At 34.9% G+C, this 18,338-nt stretch overlaps 2 protein-coding genes across 3 annotated transcripts; one reads left to right on the top strand and one right to left on the bottom strand.

Annotated features, from left to right (window-relative positions):
* Positions 1-4,525: 4,525 nt before the first annotated feature.
* LOC122279418 (receptor protein kinase TMK1-like) lies at positions 4,526-8,851 on the top strand. The gene is made up of 2 exons (XM_043090074.1): positions 4,526-7,296; positions 8,099-8,851. The coding sequence occupies exons 1-2, from the start codon at positions 4,926-4,928 to the stop codon at positions 8,599-8,601; spliced, it is 2,874 nt and encodes a 957-aa protein (XP_042946008.1). The 5' UTR covers positions 4,526-4,925; the 3' UTR covers positions 8,602-8,851.
* Positions 8,852-10,655: 1,804 nt separating this feature from the next.
* LOC122279417 (mediator of RNA polymerase II transcription subunit 27) lies at positions 10,656-17,263 on the bottom strand. Of its 2 annotated transcripts, XM_043090073.1 has the most exons (8): positions 16,919-17,263; positions 16,604-16,769; positions 13,192-13,657; positions 11,855-11,914; positions 11,701-11,769; positions 11,576-11,619; positions 11,290-11,494; positions 10,656-10,925 (listed from the first exon to the last, which is right to left on the bottom strand). In XM_043090073.1, exons 1-7 carry the CDS (start codon positions 17,220-17,222, stop codon positions 11,311-11,313), a joined length of 1,293 nt encoding a protein of 430 aa, XP_042946007.1. In that variant the 5' UTR covers positions 17,223-17,263; the 3' UTR covers positions 10,656-10,925; positions 11,290-11,310. The 2 variants fall into 2 exon arrangements, with proteins under 2 accessions (XP_042946007.1, XP_042946006.1); XM_043090072.1 differs by lacking the exon at positions 10,656-10,925 and having other exon boundaries at positions 11,173-11,494; positions 16,919-17,262.
* Positions 17,264-18,338: the final 1,075 nt, after the last annotated feature.

The raw sequence follows: 18,338 nt of genomic DNA, 5'->3' as shown, positions 1-18,338 counted from the left end.
GACTAACGCATTATATCAAATTACATTAATTTTATAAATTTATTTTTATGATATATTTTTATAACTAAATCATTTCTCATAATGGTTTATTTCTTTCAAGTGTTTTTATCTTGGAATTAACTCCTCTCAAATTTTAAATAACATTAATTTTGTTCGGAGCTATTTTGTTAGGTTATGGCTTGAAAAATACGTGACCAATCATCTATTTCTCACACTCGTAACATTAATTTATGTCAAATCGATCGAAGGGCGTGGGGGAAAGATTACGTTATTGTGTTGTCCGTAAACAGCCTGCGATATGATTGCTAAATAAACACTGTGGCAATATTGACCAATCAGATCCACCAATTATGGGTAATTATTGTGTTTAAACAATGTCAATCAAAATAATTTCAACTATAATCGGAAAAGGTTGAATTTGAATGAAGTCTACGGATGATTGGATCTCGTGATTTTGGATTTTACAAACTATTTAATTCGACACTCCATGCAATATGATATCTTCAATGATTTTATTTCAATTTTTTTTTTTTTTAATTCTCCGTGGAATGGACATACAAATCTCAGAATAATATAATTACTCGGCTCAAGGTGGATTACGAAATTTGAAGAAAAATAAATGAGTTTAGTAAAGTTACATACTAATCTGCATATTAATACTGGTTCTTTCATACTTAAATTTTAAATTAGTACTATTTTTAATAAAATATACTTTTTGTCCCATCACAATAAATTAATGTACATATTAATATATAATTATATTTGCAACTAAATTTTTTCAAAAAATATAAGCTTACCATTCCATGATCTATATATTATATCTATTTATTTTGACCAGACAGCAAATTAATGGGGAAAGTGCCTCATAGTTCATTTTATTAAATGCCATTTGGTAGATTAAAAAAATGAGAACAGCCACATATGTACATAAAATAAATTTATAAATTGATATAATTTAATAAAATTCTATAGATTTATTTTATAAAAAAATAATTTTATAATCTTATGTAGTACTATATCAAGTTATATTAATTTATAAGCTTATTTTTATATAATTTCTTTATAGTTAAAATATTTTCTTAAAAAAATAACAGCATTAACGTATTATAATTATTGCCCGTATTACCGATAGAATTTGATAAATATCAAAAGTCAAGACGACAAGATTTAGATCTTTCAAACAACGTTAACGTATTAGAATTATTACTCGGATTACCGATAGAACTTGGTAAATATCAAGAGTCAAGACGACAAGATTTAGATCTTTCAAGATTTTTTTTAACAATAAGAACAGTGAATTGTTATATGATATAAACGAGATAAAGATTATAAGATACCACAGTTTCGTTCTTTTATATATAATGAGATATTACATCGTCCGTTAAATTTTAAATTTTTATTTAAAAAATAAATAAAGAATGATCGGACAGTGAAACAAGAGTATGGCAATAGTATTTGATATTGGAAGATGATAGGATTATTATTATTTTATTATTTATTTATTATTATTTTTATTTAAAATATTTTTAATTTTTAATTTTACTTAATGATTAAGGAAGTGATTATTAATAAAATTATATTTTTCTATATTTTTTTGTTAGTGGCAAAGAATGTTAAAAAAATGATAACAAAAAATTCCTAATATGTTATCAGTAAATAGGTATTAATAAGGTATTAATCTATCACTACTAGTTGACAATTGTGGGGTTGTAGCTCATTACCGACCATGCAGAATAGGGTGGTCATCCGGCCACCATGGTTGCAGAGTTGCCCCATCAATCCCCATGATTCAAAACGACCACGCGTGCTCGAAACTGCAATAACAATTCGAGGCTTTTGCGGTGAACAAGGTCAAATACGCAATTTCAGGTATAGCCAACACGTATAAAGGGGGAATGCTTTCGATTGAGAAGATTTTCAACGATTTCCACCGCAAGTTTAGCATAAGGAAAATGCTTGGGCCCAGAGGGAGTTCACGAGGCATTTTTTCGATTTCCTCTTTCTTTTTATTTAATGATTAAATAAATATATTTTAAAAAATAATAATATTTAAGAATATTAAAAACTTTTCTTAAAAACAAATAATAAATATAATAATAAATTGCTTTATTAGTGGGCGTGTGGACCACTCTACCCTAGTACTGCCCTTTGCAGAATTCGTGGGTACCACGTCCCCTGTTCTGTCCTCTATTTACAACACTACCCTAGACATGATATTTTTTACGTCCCCTGTTCTGTCCTCTATTTACAACACTACCCTAGACATGATATTTTTTTTTTTTAAACTTTCGAGTAGATTTATGATGTCATCATCATTATTATTATAAAAAATATATATTTAACACCTTTATACCATATTTTTATTTTTTACTTTTTTATATTTTGCCTCATATGTGTGATGTAAAGCTTCTGAATATAAAATTTTTAAAAAAATAATATTTACAATATTAGATTATGCAAATCTTAGATATTCATTTTGAAAAAAATAAAAATTATTATTAAAAATAATAATTTTTCATGTGAGTCTTAAATTTATCTTATTTTTAGACTAGCAAGTTTTTAGATTGTAAATGTCATTTTTTATATTCAAAATAAAAAATAAAAATCATATTTATAAGCCGTGGTGAATAACACTTAAAAAATTTGATTTATAATAGAAACTTTAATATTTGAATATATAAGTCAAATTTTACTATTTAAATTATATAAATAGTGTATTCTACACACTAACTTATTAATATAATAACTCAAATAAAATTAGGCACCGAAAATTGGAATCTCACTGTTTTTGGTACCATGCACTTAGATGGATCACTCAAAAAATCTTCCTTGCAAGAAAAATATCTTGATAATTTAATTTAAAACATAACAAATAAACTATTATTTTACAACTTTTATACAGATACTTAATACAGTACTATTTTCTAAAAAATCTCTTTGACTAGTTTGATTTAAAAAATATATATATATTAATAATAAATTTATGAAATAGCTGTGCATTATAATAACTTCAAGTCTCTTATCACTTCTTATTTAATTTTAGGCACCTTGATACATATGAGATGTGCGAATTTTGTTGTTTGCGATGTTACCAAAAAATTATCGCATTTTTTAATGCAAATTATTGCGTTACATTATTAACTTTTTGATGTCATTGACTTGTCGTATGCTGTAAGGAAAAGTTGTTTTAAGAAAATCACTTATTAATCTGTGTATTAATATTAATTTTTTTATATTTAAAATTTAAATTAATATTATTTTTAATAAAATTTATTTTTTAATCAATCACATTAAATTGATATATATATTAGTGTGCAGTTATACTTATAACTAAATTTTTTCTTCTTTTAAATACTTGTAGTGAACCGTGAAATAGAACCGAGTTTGATAGTTTTATTTGGAGTGATGGGTTTGGAAGATTAGAAATATGATATTAATTTGTAGAGTTATAAAAGTAAAGATCATATTAGTTACAAAAAAATTTGTATATCGATAGAGTCTCAATCGTGAGTAGTTGACTTGTAATTTAAAACATTTTCAGTATGTATCAAGTCACAATTGTAATTTTCATGAATAAATAAAGTCTATATTTCTCATTAAAAAAATAAAAAAGAAATATGAAATTAATCTTAAAAAAAATATATGATACTAATTAATGACTCCATTATCTCCTTATATAAATATATATATATATATGCATATATTTATTTATATAATTATATACATTCTCACGATTAATTGTTGACAGGAGCAATACTTCTAAGATTTCTTTTGGGAGTTTAGAAGTAATGAGATATAAATAAATAAAAAAATAAATTGATAGAATATATAAAATGAATAATGATATAAGAGAAATATTTTAACTATAAAAAAATTAATAAAAATAAATTTATAAATTAATATAATTTAATGTAATACGTTAGATTATAAAAATATTTATATAATATTTATATTATAAAATAAATTTATAAATTAACGTGATTAAATATAATAATTATTTTAATTATGGGTCCGATTAAAAGAAGAGATAAAGTTTTGAAGACTATTATAGATAATTTGATCAAATTTGATTGAACTTTCCGTTTTATTTTCTCCCATCAATCTCATTTTGTCAGAGTCATTACTCTCAATTTTAGAGAAAATAATAAGAGGGAAGGAATGGATATTACTGAATTTTTCAATTTCTTCTTTATTTTACGGGATCTTATTATTTTCCTAAAAAAACAAAAGCTTGGAAATAGGCCTCTCATGTCTCAATGAAACATAACAATACATATATATTTTTTTAATTTTGTTATTTATCATCTTATTATGTACAATATATAATGTGATAATAAATAGAATATTTTATATATTTTTTTAAGAGATTCGAGAGAATGTGAAGAGCAGATAAGTCTGACATCTGCGTCACAAATTTATGACTATATAGTTAGTATTCCACGTGGTGGTATTAAACTATTTTTTATCTAAAAGACAAAGTTGCCCCTTTCGAATCGTTTGAACAGAGTTTTGTGCGTGGTAAATCACCACATTTGCTGAACAGGTACGGAGAAGGTCACGAAACACCAGATTTTTCTCTTCTTCTCGTTTCTTACAGTCTTTTGAGAGTATTTCCACAATTTCTCCTTATTCGCTTTGTTACAGGATTTTTCTCATCGAAGATCTGCCTTTACTGCTCTTTACTGTAGTCCTCGAGCTTGAGTTTTTCCTTTTTTACCTCTTATTTTGACGTTCTATTTTATTTTGGGTTAGGGACTCGAGGGCTGGTGAGTATCACTCATCCACTACTCTTTGTATGCTCCAAATAATCTGAATTCTGAGTTCTGCGAGATTTTTCAGTTGGGTATCCTGGAAAAACGTCATGAATGCTTGAAATGGAGCTTCTTTCTTGCAATCGTGGTTCTGAATGTTTGTGATGAAGAAGCATGATATGCCTTCACAGATCTACCATGGAACGCCATAAAAGCTTTGTCTTTCCACTCCTCCTCTCACTTCTCGCGGTGGTTTTCGGCGCTACTGACCCCAATGACGTTGCGATTCTCAACCAGTTCAAGAAAGGGCTGGAGAACCCAGAGCTCCTGAAGTGGCCCGAGAATGGTGCTGACCCATGCGGGTCTAACTGGAACTACGTGGTTTGTAAGGGCGACAGGGTCACCCAGATTCAGGTCCAAAACGTGGGCCTGAGTGGCCCTCTCCCGCAGAACCTCAACCAGCTCTCCATGCTCACAGACCTTGGTCTCCAGAAGAACAGATTCACCGGGGCTTTACCATCGTTCCGGGGCTTGTCCAATCTGCGCAATGCCTACTTGGACAACAATGAGTTCGATATCATTCCTGCTGATTTCTTTGATGGGCTTGTGGATTTGGAGGTATTGGCATTGGATAACATCAATTTGAATGCCACTACCGGGTGGATGTTCCCTGCTCAGTTGCAGGAGTCGCTCCAGTTGAGAAATCTTTCTTGTATGAGTTGCAATTTGGTGGGTCCGTTACCAAGCTTTCTGGGAAATCTTTCTTCTCTATCAAACTTGAAACTTTCTGGGAACAATTTATATGGTGAAATTCCGGCGAGTTTTAGCGGTATGAATTTGGGGATTCTCTGGTTGAATGACCAGAATGGAGGCGGACTGACGGGTCCGATCGACGTGGTGACAACAATGACCTTACTTACGAGTCTCTGGCTTCATGGGAACCGATTCACTGGGGAGATTCCTGCGAGCATTGGGAATTTGACTCTGCTCGAGGATCTCAATCTGAATGGTAATCAACTTGTTGGCTTAATTCCTGATAGCTTAGCTAATATGGCATTGCGTAATTTGGATTTGAGCAATAATAGGCTAATGGGTCCAATACCGAACTTCAAAGCCACAAAGGCCTCTTCTGATTCTAATGCATTTTGTCAATCAACTCCTGGGGTTCGTTGTGACCCGGCTGTTATGGCACTTATAGAGTTCCTTGGGTGGGTGAATTACCCTTCAAAGCTCGTTTCTTCGTGGACTGGTAATGACCCTTGTGGAGGGCAGTGGTTGGGACTGAGTTGCAATCCCAGCAACGAGATTTATATCATAAACATGCCTAAATTTTATCTCAACGGTTCATTGAGTCCTTCGGTTGCAAACTTAGGAGCCCTTACTCAAATTAGACTTCAGAATAATAACTTGAGCGGTCCGATTCCCCAAAACTGGAGTAGCTTGAAATATTTGACACTGTTGGACCTAACTGGGAACAATATTTCCCCTCCCTTGCCGAAATTCAGTGACAGTGTGAAACTTGTCATTGACCCTCTATTGAGTGGTAATCAATCGCAGGAAGCCCCCCCGGCAGGGAACAGTCCACAAGAAAATGGCCCATCATCTGGTAGTTCGCATTCCCCATCAAGAAACCCCTCTTCACCAACAACTGGCGATGGTACTGCTGGTGAACCAAAAAGTTCTAAGAGGTCCATTTTGGTTTCGGTTGTGGCCCCTGCTGCAAGTGTCGTAGCTGTAGCTTTTCTGGTCATACCTCTATCTGTCTATTGTTGTAAGAAGAGAAAAGACGCCTCCCCGACTGCTAGTTCAGTTGTAATTCACCCAAGAGATCCATCTGATTCAGATAACATGTTCAAGGTGGTTGTTGCCAACAACACCAATGGGAGCACTTCTACACTGACGGGGAGTTGTTCTGGAAGCAGAAATAGTAGTGGAATGGATGAATCTCATGTCATTGAAGCTGGAAATCTTGTCATATCAGTTCAAGTCCTTCGAAATGTGACAAAGAATTTTTCCCCAGAGAATGAACTTGGCCGTGGAGGCTTTGGGGTAGTTTATAAGGGAGAACTGGATGATGGTACAAAAATAGCAGTGAAAAGAATGGAGGCTGGTGTCATTACTAGTAAAGCGTTGGATGAATTCCAGTCTGAAATTGCAGTGCTTTCGAAGGTCCGACACCGTCATTTGGTATCTCTTCTTGGTTATTGCATAGAAGGCAATGAGAGAATTCTTGTTTATGAATATATGCCTCAAGGGGCTCTCAGCAAGCATCTGTTCCACTGGAAGAGCTTAAAATTGGAGCCTCTCTCTTGGAAGAGGAGGCTAAATATTGCCTTGGATGTTGCTAGGGGATTGGAGTATCTCCATAGTATGGCTCATCAGAGCTTCATACACAGAGATCTTAAATCTTCAAATATCTTACTCGGAGATGATTTCAGAGCAAAAATCTCAGATTTTGGATTGGTGAAGCTTGCTCCTGATGGGGAGAAATCAGTGGAAACCAGGCTTGCTGGGACTTTTGGATACTTAGCACCAGAATATGCAGGTAACATTCAAACTAATGCTTTTCAATCTGTTGCATTGTGAAATTATTTGAGGGGCAAACCTTCTTTGTTTGTTTATTGCCTACATACTTGAAGGAATACATAATTTAGAGGAACTAATTTCTGGTCACCACTCTCATTCTCGATTCCTTGCACATCCTAAGTATGAATTCAGGAAGCAGGTGGATCAACTCAGCATCTTCTCACCCCAGGCCTCATTGACCCTCATGAATCCTGTACATACTCCCATAAGAATTAAACACATTTCAAATCGGGGCTCGTATCATATGGGAGGCTTTATTTTTTTTATTTATTTCACTTGCTTAATCAGGAGGTTTTATTGCATTGATCTTTATGGCACTAACAAGCAAGCAAAATGCTTGTAAAATCTCAAAAGATAATGAGTATCAGCCATATGGTTTAATTATGCAAGCTTGGACCTTATACTTATTTCCACACTCGTGTTTCTTTGAAATTGTTATAACCAATTGTTTCAATGTTGATCATTAGTGCCAATGTATTCACATGTATGCTTCCAGTGTACGTGGCTTACGCCTTTCTTTACATCAATAAATTTTAATATTACTTATCAAAAAAAATTTATCAAACGTGTTCTGGCAATGCCCAGTAGACAACTGACCTAGTAAGCCAACTCAAATGCAGATGGTTTAAAATGTACAGATGGACATTTGCTTATTTGTGCTATACGTTGGAATGATCATGCAATTGATTTGCTTTATCATCTGAAAATTGGTGGATGCAAATTTCATACTAACTCCTACTTGGATGGCTTCATTGATTCAGTGACAGGCAAAATTACAACCAAAGTAGATGTCTTCAGTTTTGGGGTTGTGCTAATGGAGCTATTGACTGGATTAATGGCACTTGATGACAACAGGCCCGAGGAGAGCCAGTACTTAGCTGCATGGTTCTTGCGCATAAAATCAGATAAAGAAAAACTGGCCGCTGGCATTGACCCAGCCCTTGATGCAAACGAAGAAACATTCGAGAGTATCTACACAATTTCTCAACTAGCTGCACACTGCACTGCAAGAGAGCCTAGCCAAAGGCCAGATATGGGCCACGCCGTGAATGTATTGGCCCCACTTGTGGAAAAATGGAGACCATTCGATGATGACGCAGAGGAATATTCTGGCATTGATTATAATCTTCCTCTTAACCAGATGGTGAAGGGCTGGCAGGAAGGAAAGGACTTCAGTTACATGGCGCTGGAAGATAGCAAGGACAGTATTCCAGCAAGGCCTACAGGATTTGCGGAGTCCTTCACTTCTGCTGATGGTCGGTAAAGTAGGTACCATGTTCATTTCTGTTTTTCTTTGTGGGGGGAGGGGGTTGGGGATGTAGATAGCATGTTGTCTTCGTTCTGTGTGGGGAATTCAGTGTCAATATGTTTTAGATCCGATGTTGGATTTTATGGCTGATAAAGTTGAGATTTCAGATGTTTGAGATCTCATGAGTAGGCTTTGAATTTATCTGAGAAATTTTACGTTCTATTGTTGATGTAGATAGAGATGAATTATGTTTGCGGATTTATTATTTTTTGATTTCTACCTTTTAAGATCTTGATCTGCTAGTTGCATTAAAGGGCTAGTGTTCTTTCTTTTGAGCAAGATGAAATTCTCCATTTGGGCGCAGCTACATGCTGCTGCTCATGTCGCCAATATTAATAAATGGATACAGCATAGAGAATTGCATGAGGTTATGTTTGTTAAAACTTAAAAGTGAAGCTTCCTGGTGTCTCCTTCCAAACACTGAGAAGAGAATAGTACTTTTAGTTTAGTAATTAAGCGAAGCAGGTCAGCGGTTGTATCCCAATGTTCATAAATGGAGTCATCATGTGAGCTCAGCAGAAAATACAGAGACAATATTCAAAACCCCATCGTCAATCAGAAATATTCATTTCGATTCAGCTTGGTCGTGGTGTCCCATTATGAACTACACAAAACTCTTAACTATTTGATGTTGATGAATTTGTGATTACACGAGTAAGAATTTTATTCTAGTAGAAACTACATTTTTTTCAACCCATTTTTCAAGGTAGACTGTCTGTTATTATATGATAACGATCGGTCTTCCCTTTTTTCTGTTTTCATTAGTTTTGGAGTTTTTATCCGTTCCAAATGATTACAGAGAATAAATATATTTTTTTTCATTGTCATTTATCTCGTTGCTCTAATTACTTTGAAAACGAGCTGATTTTTTTCAAAGGAATGGAGCCCACCGACAATGATCCAAATGAGTAATTAAAAACGAGCTGATTTTTTTCAAAGGAATGGAGCCCACCGACAATGATCCAAATGAGTGAACCTTCAGGGGGCAAATGAGCCATGTTGTGTACGTGGGGTCCTTTAGCATGTTCAGTGTAATGAGTTGTTTAGCATGTTCGGTTCCACAACCTACCAAACCAACCCACAACATAACTGATTACGTGACCCACATTAATAATGTTTCTTTGTTTTTGCCTCCGACGTGTGCTTCCCGCGCGGTGACTCGGTCGCTCTCTTTATATCCACTTCGAGAGCTTTCGAGTTTTGCTGGTTCGACTCTGTCGTATTAAGAAGTTGCATTTTGTATGGTCTCACATCCTTAATTCTTCTCGTATGCAAGTGTTAATAGCGTAAAAAGATATATTCTTTATATAATTAAAATTAGCATTTGTCGAGACTATTGTAAAGGGAATATAAATCAGGGTTTATACAGCTTAAGAAAATGCTTCACTTTCCTCCGCCATGTGCCAAATGGCCCATCAAATTCATGATTTATTTTAATTGATTTTTTGGAGCACGGGAATGCATGTCTGTCATTTTCAGAAGCTAATAATGCAACATACCGTCAAGAATTGTGCTGTGCAAGCATTATATACAGTATCTTTAAACAAAAAATAAAGAGTTTTAATATATACGAAGAAAGTCGCGTATTAATTTATATATTAATACTAATTCTTTTATATTCAAAATTTAAATTAACATTATTTTTAATAAAATCTATTTTTTGATCAACCACATTAGATTGATATACATTTTAATACACAATTATACTTACAATTAGATTTTTTTCAAAATAAATGACAAAAGCTAATAATGCAACCTACCGTCAAGAATTGTGCAGTGCAAGCATTATACAGTGTCTTTAAACAAAAAAATACACGAAAACAAGTAATACACAAGACTTGTACTTTCTATATAACTATAAAAAAAATTCTATTAATCATCCTTAAACCATATACTCCACTTTTTTTTTACTTACCAAATATATGGTATATAGATAATGAATAAAAGAATTCAATTAGTTTAAAAGAATAAAATAAAAAATATATATATAGTGTTCATGTAGAAATAATTAGTAACAAAGCTCGTTTGATAAATGACCCTAACGCATCATCTCATTGCGATTATTTTTTGAGCCGATGAGGGGGCTAATATTGAGTAGAAGTTGGTAACAAATAAATGAACCCATGAATTATTAGTGCAATGAAAACTGAATATCGATGCTTAATCGCAATCAGCGGTTTGCCAAATCTTCTCCTCTCTCCGTCATTATTCGACCCAAGATCTATCGGGTATAACAACGCTGTCCACGCATGTCGTCTCCTCTTGAAATTGTATAAACCCTAAACCAAAAGGGACATTTGGAATAAAAACACCCTTTACACAAACATGATAAGATCTAACTAGCTTCGAGGAATCAAGGGTGCTTGGTTTTGTGTATCTTTGTATGTCCCCAAAAAATACCATCATTGCTATTAAATATATGCAACGGCAGCATGCACGCAGCTACGTACATCTATTCCGCCACGTGATAATTCACTTTACAACCTACGGAATTTGGTCATTTTGATTTTTCTCTCTCTTACTGGATTAAGCGAAATCAACACGGCATATTTTAGTATTAACAGAAAAGGGAGATGACAAATTGCAACAAGCAAATAAACAGTATTGGATTAATTATTCGACTACAAGGCCTCACTAACTTACCTTCCTCAATACCCGCCACGCCTACACTTCCTCTGAAAAGCAACCAACATGATAAGCCTGAGCAAGATCATTATTCGTTTCCTTTGCTGAGGAAATAGGTTGGGTGTATGACATCTCCAATGCAGAAAACTGCCTGTAAGGACGATAAACTGGAGGTAACAGTAAAGCCGCTTTTTTATCCATCAATAGCAGCCGTCCACACTTACTGCACCACCACCAACAACATGAAGTTCAGAACCTCAACATTACAAAACAAATCTTAAAAGCAGAAAAGAGTTGGCCCTACCTGCAAACTTTGGTAAATATAGTTTGATAGCTACAGACCCAACGCTACAAAAACAAAGGCAGAATAAGAATATGGTAGACGGTTTAATTAACCAAGTAAATTTGTAAGTACAAAAGAGATGGTACCAGAAGAGAATGTAGAGCTGTTTCAGCTCGAATTCCGAGAAAACTCTGCAGAGCCATAGCAGCATGCTCCTGCAATGGGACATTGCTAGAATAAGGGGGCAGGTTTAACCACATGAACTATGAGAAAGACAAAATTAGCAACAAGGCTGTTTACCGTAATGCATCTGAACACATGATAAACTGAAAGGCCTCTGGCATGTATGTAGCTGCCTCCCTGTTCAAGAATGTTAGGAAGTAAAAACCGAGGTACTGCTAAGGCCTTACAATAAGCACAAAAATAACAGCAAAACGATGAGGCTAAAGAAATATAAAAAGAAACACAAGCATCTATCATATGAATCGAGGGACCAACTAAAAGCTTCAAATAGATTCTGATAGAGTAAAATATATTGTGAAGCAGAGCACTTCAGAAAAGCATTCAAGGCAGTGAGAAGCTCAGTGCACTTAATTTAGAAACTGCAGCCGACAAGGTAACAAAAAGGACCAAACCACAAGACATAATACCTACATCTATAACTCATTTATCACCCCCTGCCGCCCTCCAAAAAAATCCCATTTGTGAGGAAGGACTAACTCTCTTATTCTGGAAATCATGAACCATGACCCTATGTATAAAACTGGTAGGGGTCATAGCAAGAAATATGAATGAAAGCAACGAAAGCAGATGCCTTAAAGTGGCAAAATAATAGTCATTCTAAACTCGAAACACATAGTATAACTGCCATCAGCAAACTTTCTGAAGACTGAAGTAATCGTGACACATTTAGAGACAATCTATATCAGTGTCAATGCCATGTTGAATACCATATATGCAACATGGCTTGAGAATTTCCACAAACCACCATGGTATCTAGAGTTCTCAGAAAATGAGTAAGCAGTCATAACCCCTCAGAAACACAGTAAACGGGACCTATAAGAGAGTTGAATAATGAGGACTTCAGATAATACAGGGTTCAACATCCAACTGCAAAGCTAATATCAATCTTAACATAAAAGTAATATATAAAAGGTATTTTAATAGAGTCATTTGCACACTCAAGCTCACTTTAAATTGAAAGCCAAGCATGAATGCGGCAATAATATTGGTCATGATTGAGCTCTGCTCGTGCTTGATCAATTTCAATAAAGCTGAGACCACACTTGATTTACAGCCACAATCTTAACAAAGCCTCCAACATACAGTTGAATAAATGGGTGGACAGAACGCATCTGGATTTGCACTTCCATAAAGATAACAAGTCACTTCACAATTTCACCAAAAAATCCAACAATCTTCAAGTAACACCACGTGTACTAATTAAGAAAATCACAACCCGCATGATACTTGAGAATATCACAATCCTCATACATAACATATCGAGATTAACTAGTAACCGGGAAAGGTTAACTTAGAGAAGAAGAATATAAAAACATATAGCATGATCTTATAAAAGAAGAGCACATTAGAGTTTTTTAAAGAAAACGCTTCAGATATCCTGGAAAACATATTACCTCATCCGGAGAAAAGAAAGCAACTGAATCAGGATCAGTAGAACCAACTGGATGAAGTGATATAATAGCTCTGAAGATAGAGGGAAACAGCAACTCAATCACAGCAATCTTCTCTGTAGCAACATTACTCAGCGATCCGGGTCTTAGTTTATTTGAACTGTATAAATTGTGTTCTTTAGAGATTTCCAGGGAAGTCTCATTTGCTGAAGAGGGCAGCGATGATGCTCTTTTCAACCAGTCCAAACGTTCATATGTAAAAATTCTTAGATTTGGCACTTCTTTTTCCAGACTCATCAGAATGTCTGATAGTGTCCTATAATCACTTAACTCTTCATGATGATTTGCCATCTGTACTTGGGGACTGCAACGTTTTTTTGAATCTGATTCAGTACCCTGATCATCTAATCCGTCATCAAGGTGAGGGAAAAATCTTCTTTTCTGGTCAGTGAAGGCCTTGAGAGCTAGCCTGCAATTATTCAGAAACATCAATAACAAGCTTTAAAGCCCAGAGTTGGTGTACGGCCATTTGAGTGCTTAAGTCAATGCTGGTGGTAGGAGCAAGTTTATTCAATTCCACTGTTGATGACTAGAAGAACTTCTGTGTGTGTTAATATCTTAATCAGTTCAATTGCTGCATTTAGACCAAAAACAGTACCGAGTTAATATCTCAGTGCCTCAAAAAAAGTGCCAGTCCATATTCAGTCAAATCACACGTAATTTTTCATAGTCATTTTGAAGTTCTTTTTCTTTTTTTCTTGATAGATAAAAATTCATTTTAAAGTATTTCAGAATTTAATAGAGTCCTCGGCTCATCTTTGTAGACTGCTTAAAGCCTTTTTTTATCAGTAAATGGAAACTTTTATTAGAAATAGGCTAAGCCAAGTACACGGGACATATACAAGTAGACTGCTGAAAGCCTTGAACTAAGTATCAATACTATAACTCAATTTGTTTTGGTCCAGGGATTTTCTTGAACCCTTTTTTAGAACAACGAATAAGTAAAGTCAGGAGAATATCTTGAATACCATTCTCAATTGTTTTTACTAGTTTTCCAAAGTCAATCCTTTTGATAGGTAAGTCTTTTTATGGGTAAAAAATGTCTTAACAGTTTTTCAAAGTCAATCCTATTGATTAGCCAACACACATTGCTCAAAAGTTCCTCAAAGGTAAGTTTGATGAGGCACATGGTTTGGGAGATTCATAGCCTATGGGTGGCAGGTAATTTTTTTTTTTTTTTTTTTTTTTTTAAGTAAATGCAAAACTTTATTGATGGTAAAAGACATAGCCCAAGTACGCAAGAAGTATACACTGAATACACCTAATAACCACTAAGCACTATTGATGAATACAACCAAATTATGAAAACTATCCCCATTACAAACAATGATCGAAGCCCAGGAGTTAATTTTTTAGCATATTTGCAATGAAATAAAGAATCTCTAACGGATTCAAGGTTTCTTTTGTAATTAATTTTTTTGTGAAGCCATTACAACCAAATATTCGAGGTTCTCTAATATTTGCGAAGACATAATGTTTCTGTCTATGCGGAGAATTTTTGTTGTTAAAAGAAATAATCAAAGGCATCTTGTTTCTTTATGTATTTCTTTCCACCATGCTTCCATGATTCAAAGCTGCAAGCTAATCATTGACACCTAAAAGTTAGTCTATCCACAGAAGTCCACAAGACAATTGATCATCTCCTGCCTCTACCCCTCCTTCAAACATATTGATATGGCATCTCAAACAATCACCCTACATTTTTACTAAGCATCTCAAATTATAAATTTTTTTTGCATAGAGCACACTGGGTTACACCCATTGTCTTGTAGTTTTGGCTAGGGAAAACAACTTAAAGACTATAATTCATGAACTTTTCCCTCGAATTTTCTTAAAGCGATCATCAAATTTCACCAAAATTGCACTCGAGTGTAGCAATCCCTATTGTCCACTGATAAAAACAATATTTTCTTTGGAGTGGGATAGGTGGAGAATTCAAGTATCATGTAGTCAAGTAGGATAAAGGTATGTTCTCCAATCTCTTCGGGTGGGTTGGGTATTAGAACTTGAAGATTTTCTCCCTTCTTTTTTAATAAGTTTATAAACCTGAAGATTTTCAATCGAGCCTTGCTTGGGAAGTGGTTGTGGAGATATAATACGGAACCGGAAGCCCTATGGAAGTCAGTGATTGATTGCAAATATGGAGGCATGTTTTTTGTTTTTTTTTTTTTTTTTTTTTTTTGGGGGGGGGGGGGGGGGGGGCGCACTAGGGAGGTTCACAGGGATAATAAAGTGGGAATTTGGAAACACATTCAGTGGGGGATATTTAATCGACATACTAGACTAGTCTTGGGCGATGGATCTAGAATAAGATTCTGGACTAGCCTGTGGTGTGGAGATCAAGCCCTAAAGGATACATTCCCATCAGTTTTTGGGATTGCAGGTGAGAAAGATGCCTCAGTGGCTAATTGCATGGAGTTATCTAGGGACCTAGTCCAATGAAACTAGAGCCGCCCAAGATTGGGAAGTTGGCAGCATTGAAGAGTTCTTTGGTCTTCTATACACCATGATGCCAAGATCCCAAGGAGCAAACAAGATGTGGTGGACACCCACCAGTAAGGTACATTATGGGTATGTTCTTTTTATAAGTCTCTTACACAATCACAAAATACACAATTCCCATGGAGAAACAAGGCGCCTCCCAAAGCGGCATTTTTTTTATGAATAGTAGCATTAGGTAAGATCTTGACGAAGGATAATCTATGGAGATGTAAGGTGATCATAATAGATTGGTGCTGTATGTGTAAGAAAAATGGTGAAACTGTGAATCATTTACTGTCGCATTATGAGGTTGCTGGAACGTTATGGAATGAAGTATTTAATAGAATGGTAGCTTGGGTTATGCTTGCCACAGTGACAAAGCTCATGGCCAGTTGGATAAATCTACAAGGTCTCCCACAAATCTTAGCGGTGTGGAAAATGGTCCCGATTTTTTTACTATATCAAGTGGTGCCTATGGAATTAGCCAAATGACCAGACATTTGAAAACGATGAGCGCTCACTAGAAGAACTTAAATTATTTTTTGTTAGCACTCTTTTTCTTTGGGCCACAGCTATAGATTTCCGTGGCCTCAATTTTCATGAATTTCTTGTTTCTATTTCCTCTCTCTAAATAGGTGTGACCTTTTGTATATCATCTTATGTACTTAGGCTATGCTTATTCATATCAATATAATCGTTTACTTGTCCAAAAAAAAAAAAAAATATTTCCTTGGTTAATAAGAACCTTTAACATAGACTAACCTAACCCTAATATTTGCCAAAAAAAGGAAGTTCCATTTAAGAAATCATCGGCCAACTTCAAACTGCAAAAGAATTCATCTATCGCTTTGAAAGAGCTGAAATAAAAACATACCTCGTCCTGTCGACCGCAGACGCACCAGCCTGCCCGGCAAGTTGGCGTTTCCAAGCATATGCAACCACAGCACCGTCAGGACAGACCAAGGGCATGTGCAGCCCCCACGAATTACTTCGCGACCGAAGTGATTCATTCAGAACCCCAGACTCTTCAAGCTGCCTTCCTACCAAAAGCCAGCTAAAAATGGTCTAAGGGTGTATAATACGGACAAATTAATTATAAAGGTAGAATATTTTTACTTATCCTAACCCTAGAGTGCAAGAAACAGAATGTAATTGTGATTCGAGGACCGGTGTATGCTACACTACGTACCAACGGATCGGAGGTCTTGGAAGTGTTGGCGCATGGAGGCGTCTTCTTTAAGGAACAAGTGGAGAGGCTTGGTGCTTTGGTGAGGCTGTGCTGTGACGAAGAGAGCTTCGAGGAGGCGATCGGCGCCGAGCCTGATGTCGGCGATCAGGCGAGCAGCTTGGCCCAGCCTGTCCATGGCTAGAGCCACCTGCTTTGGCGGCGCCTCCGCCGACTGCGCCGGGTTCTGATTTAGCGTCGCCGTGGTCGTCACCGGCACCGTCTCTTCCGTCTGAGGTTGATGCAGCTGTGGCTGATGTAGTCGCATTGCGTTGGAGTGACTAGTAGAAAAGTTGAGCTTATCGGTAGATTTGTAAAATATATATATATATATATGGAATATTAATTATTAAAATGTGTCGTGTTAATTAATATAATGAAAAATATAAAATATTTAACAAGTATTATATTGAATAAGTCAACAAAGATTTGAATATATTAACTCAGGCAATATGTATCTTTGACATTCGAATTTCAGTGTGCTTCAAGATTAGGAGCCTTAATAACTTTTGACATTTGATTATATTTATAGGTTTACATATGAATATAATTGAATAACTTTTGAACCATAATAATATATTGCAACTGGGATTAAATTCTTATTGTTAGGAATGTGTTACTTACAATTAGGGATGTAAATCGGTTTAATCCGATCCGGAAGTGATGGACCCATCATTTTTTTGAGATGGGATCGGACCAAACATTTGTAGGGACCAGAACGGACTGAATCGGTAGCTATTGGTCTGTTCAGTCTGGCCTAATTTTTTCCTTCTTTTTTTTCTAATAAATTAATTAAAAAATTATTTAAATTACTAATTTAAAATTAAATGAATTATTAATGTATATTATGTAACTAACTCATTAAAAAATATTTTATATGGTCAATGATAATAAATTAGATGATAATTACATCATTAACTTATATAATTACAATATAAAAATAATATATTAAATTATGAAAAATATTTTTAAAATATATATATAGGAGTTTGGTCCATTCGGTCCAGACCAACTGGCTTACACCTCTATCCACAACGTTCACCAACACACTCTACCTGCAATAAAGAAAACTGATAGCCCAAAGTGCCTTAGACACCTCCGATGCCTAAGTTAATGATACCTAAAAGAGAATATCATCAAAGCTCTGAATGTCTATCTGAATTGTTACCTTATTATCACACACAATTTTATTACGTACAAACGAATTTACGTACTAATGCTGATGCATTCATATTCAAAATTCAAATTGGCGTTGTTTTCAATAAAATCTATTTTCTTACCAATCACATTTGATGGATACACGTATTGGTACGCAGAATCGCTTATAACTAAAATTTTCCTATCACATATATAAGCCTCGAGATTTGTTGACAAGTACCAATTA

This window comes from Carya illinoinensis, chromosome 10 (assembly GCF_018687715.1).
Source record: "Carya illinoinensis cultivar Pawnee chromosome 10, C.illinoinensisPawnee_v1, whole genome shotgun sequence".
In the NCBI taxonomy this organism is placed as follows: Eukaryota; Viridiplantae; Streptophyta; class Magnoliopsida; order Fagales; family Juglandaceae; genus Carya; species Carya illinoinensis.
This window is presented reverse-complemented; position numbering and strand designations above follow the sequence as displayed.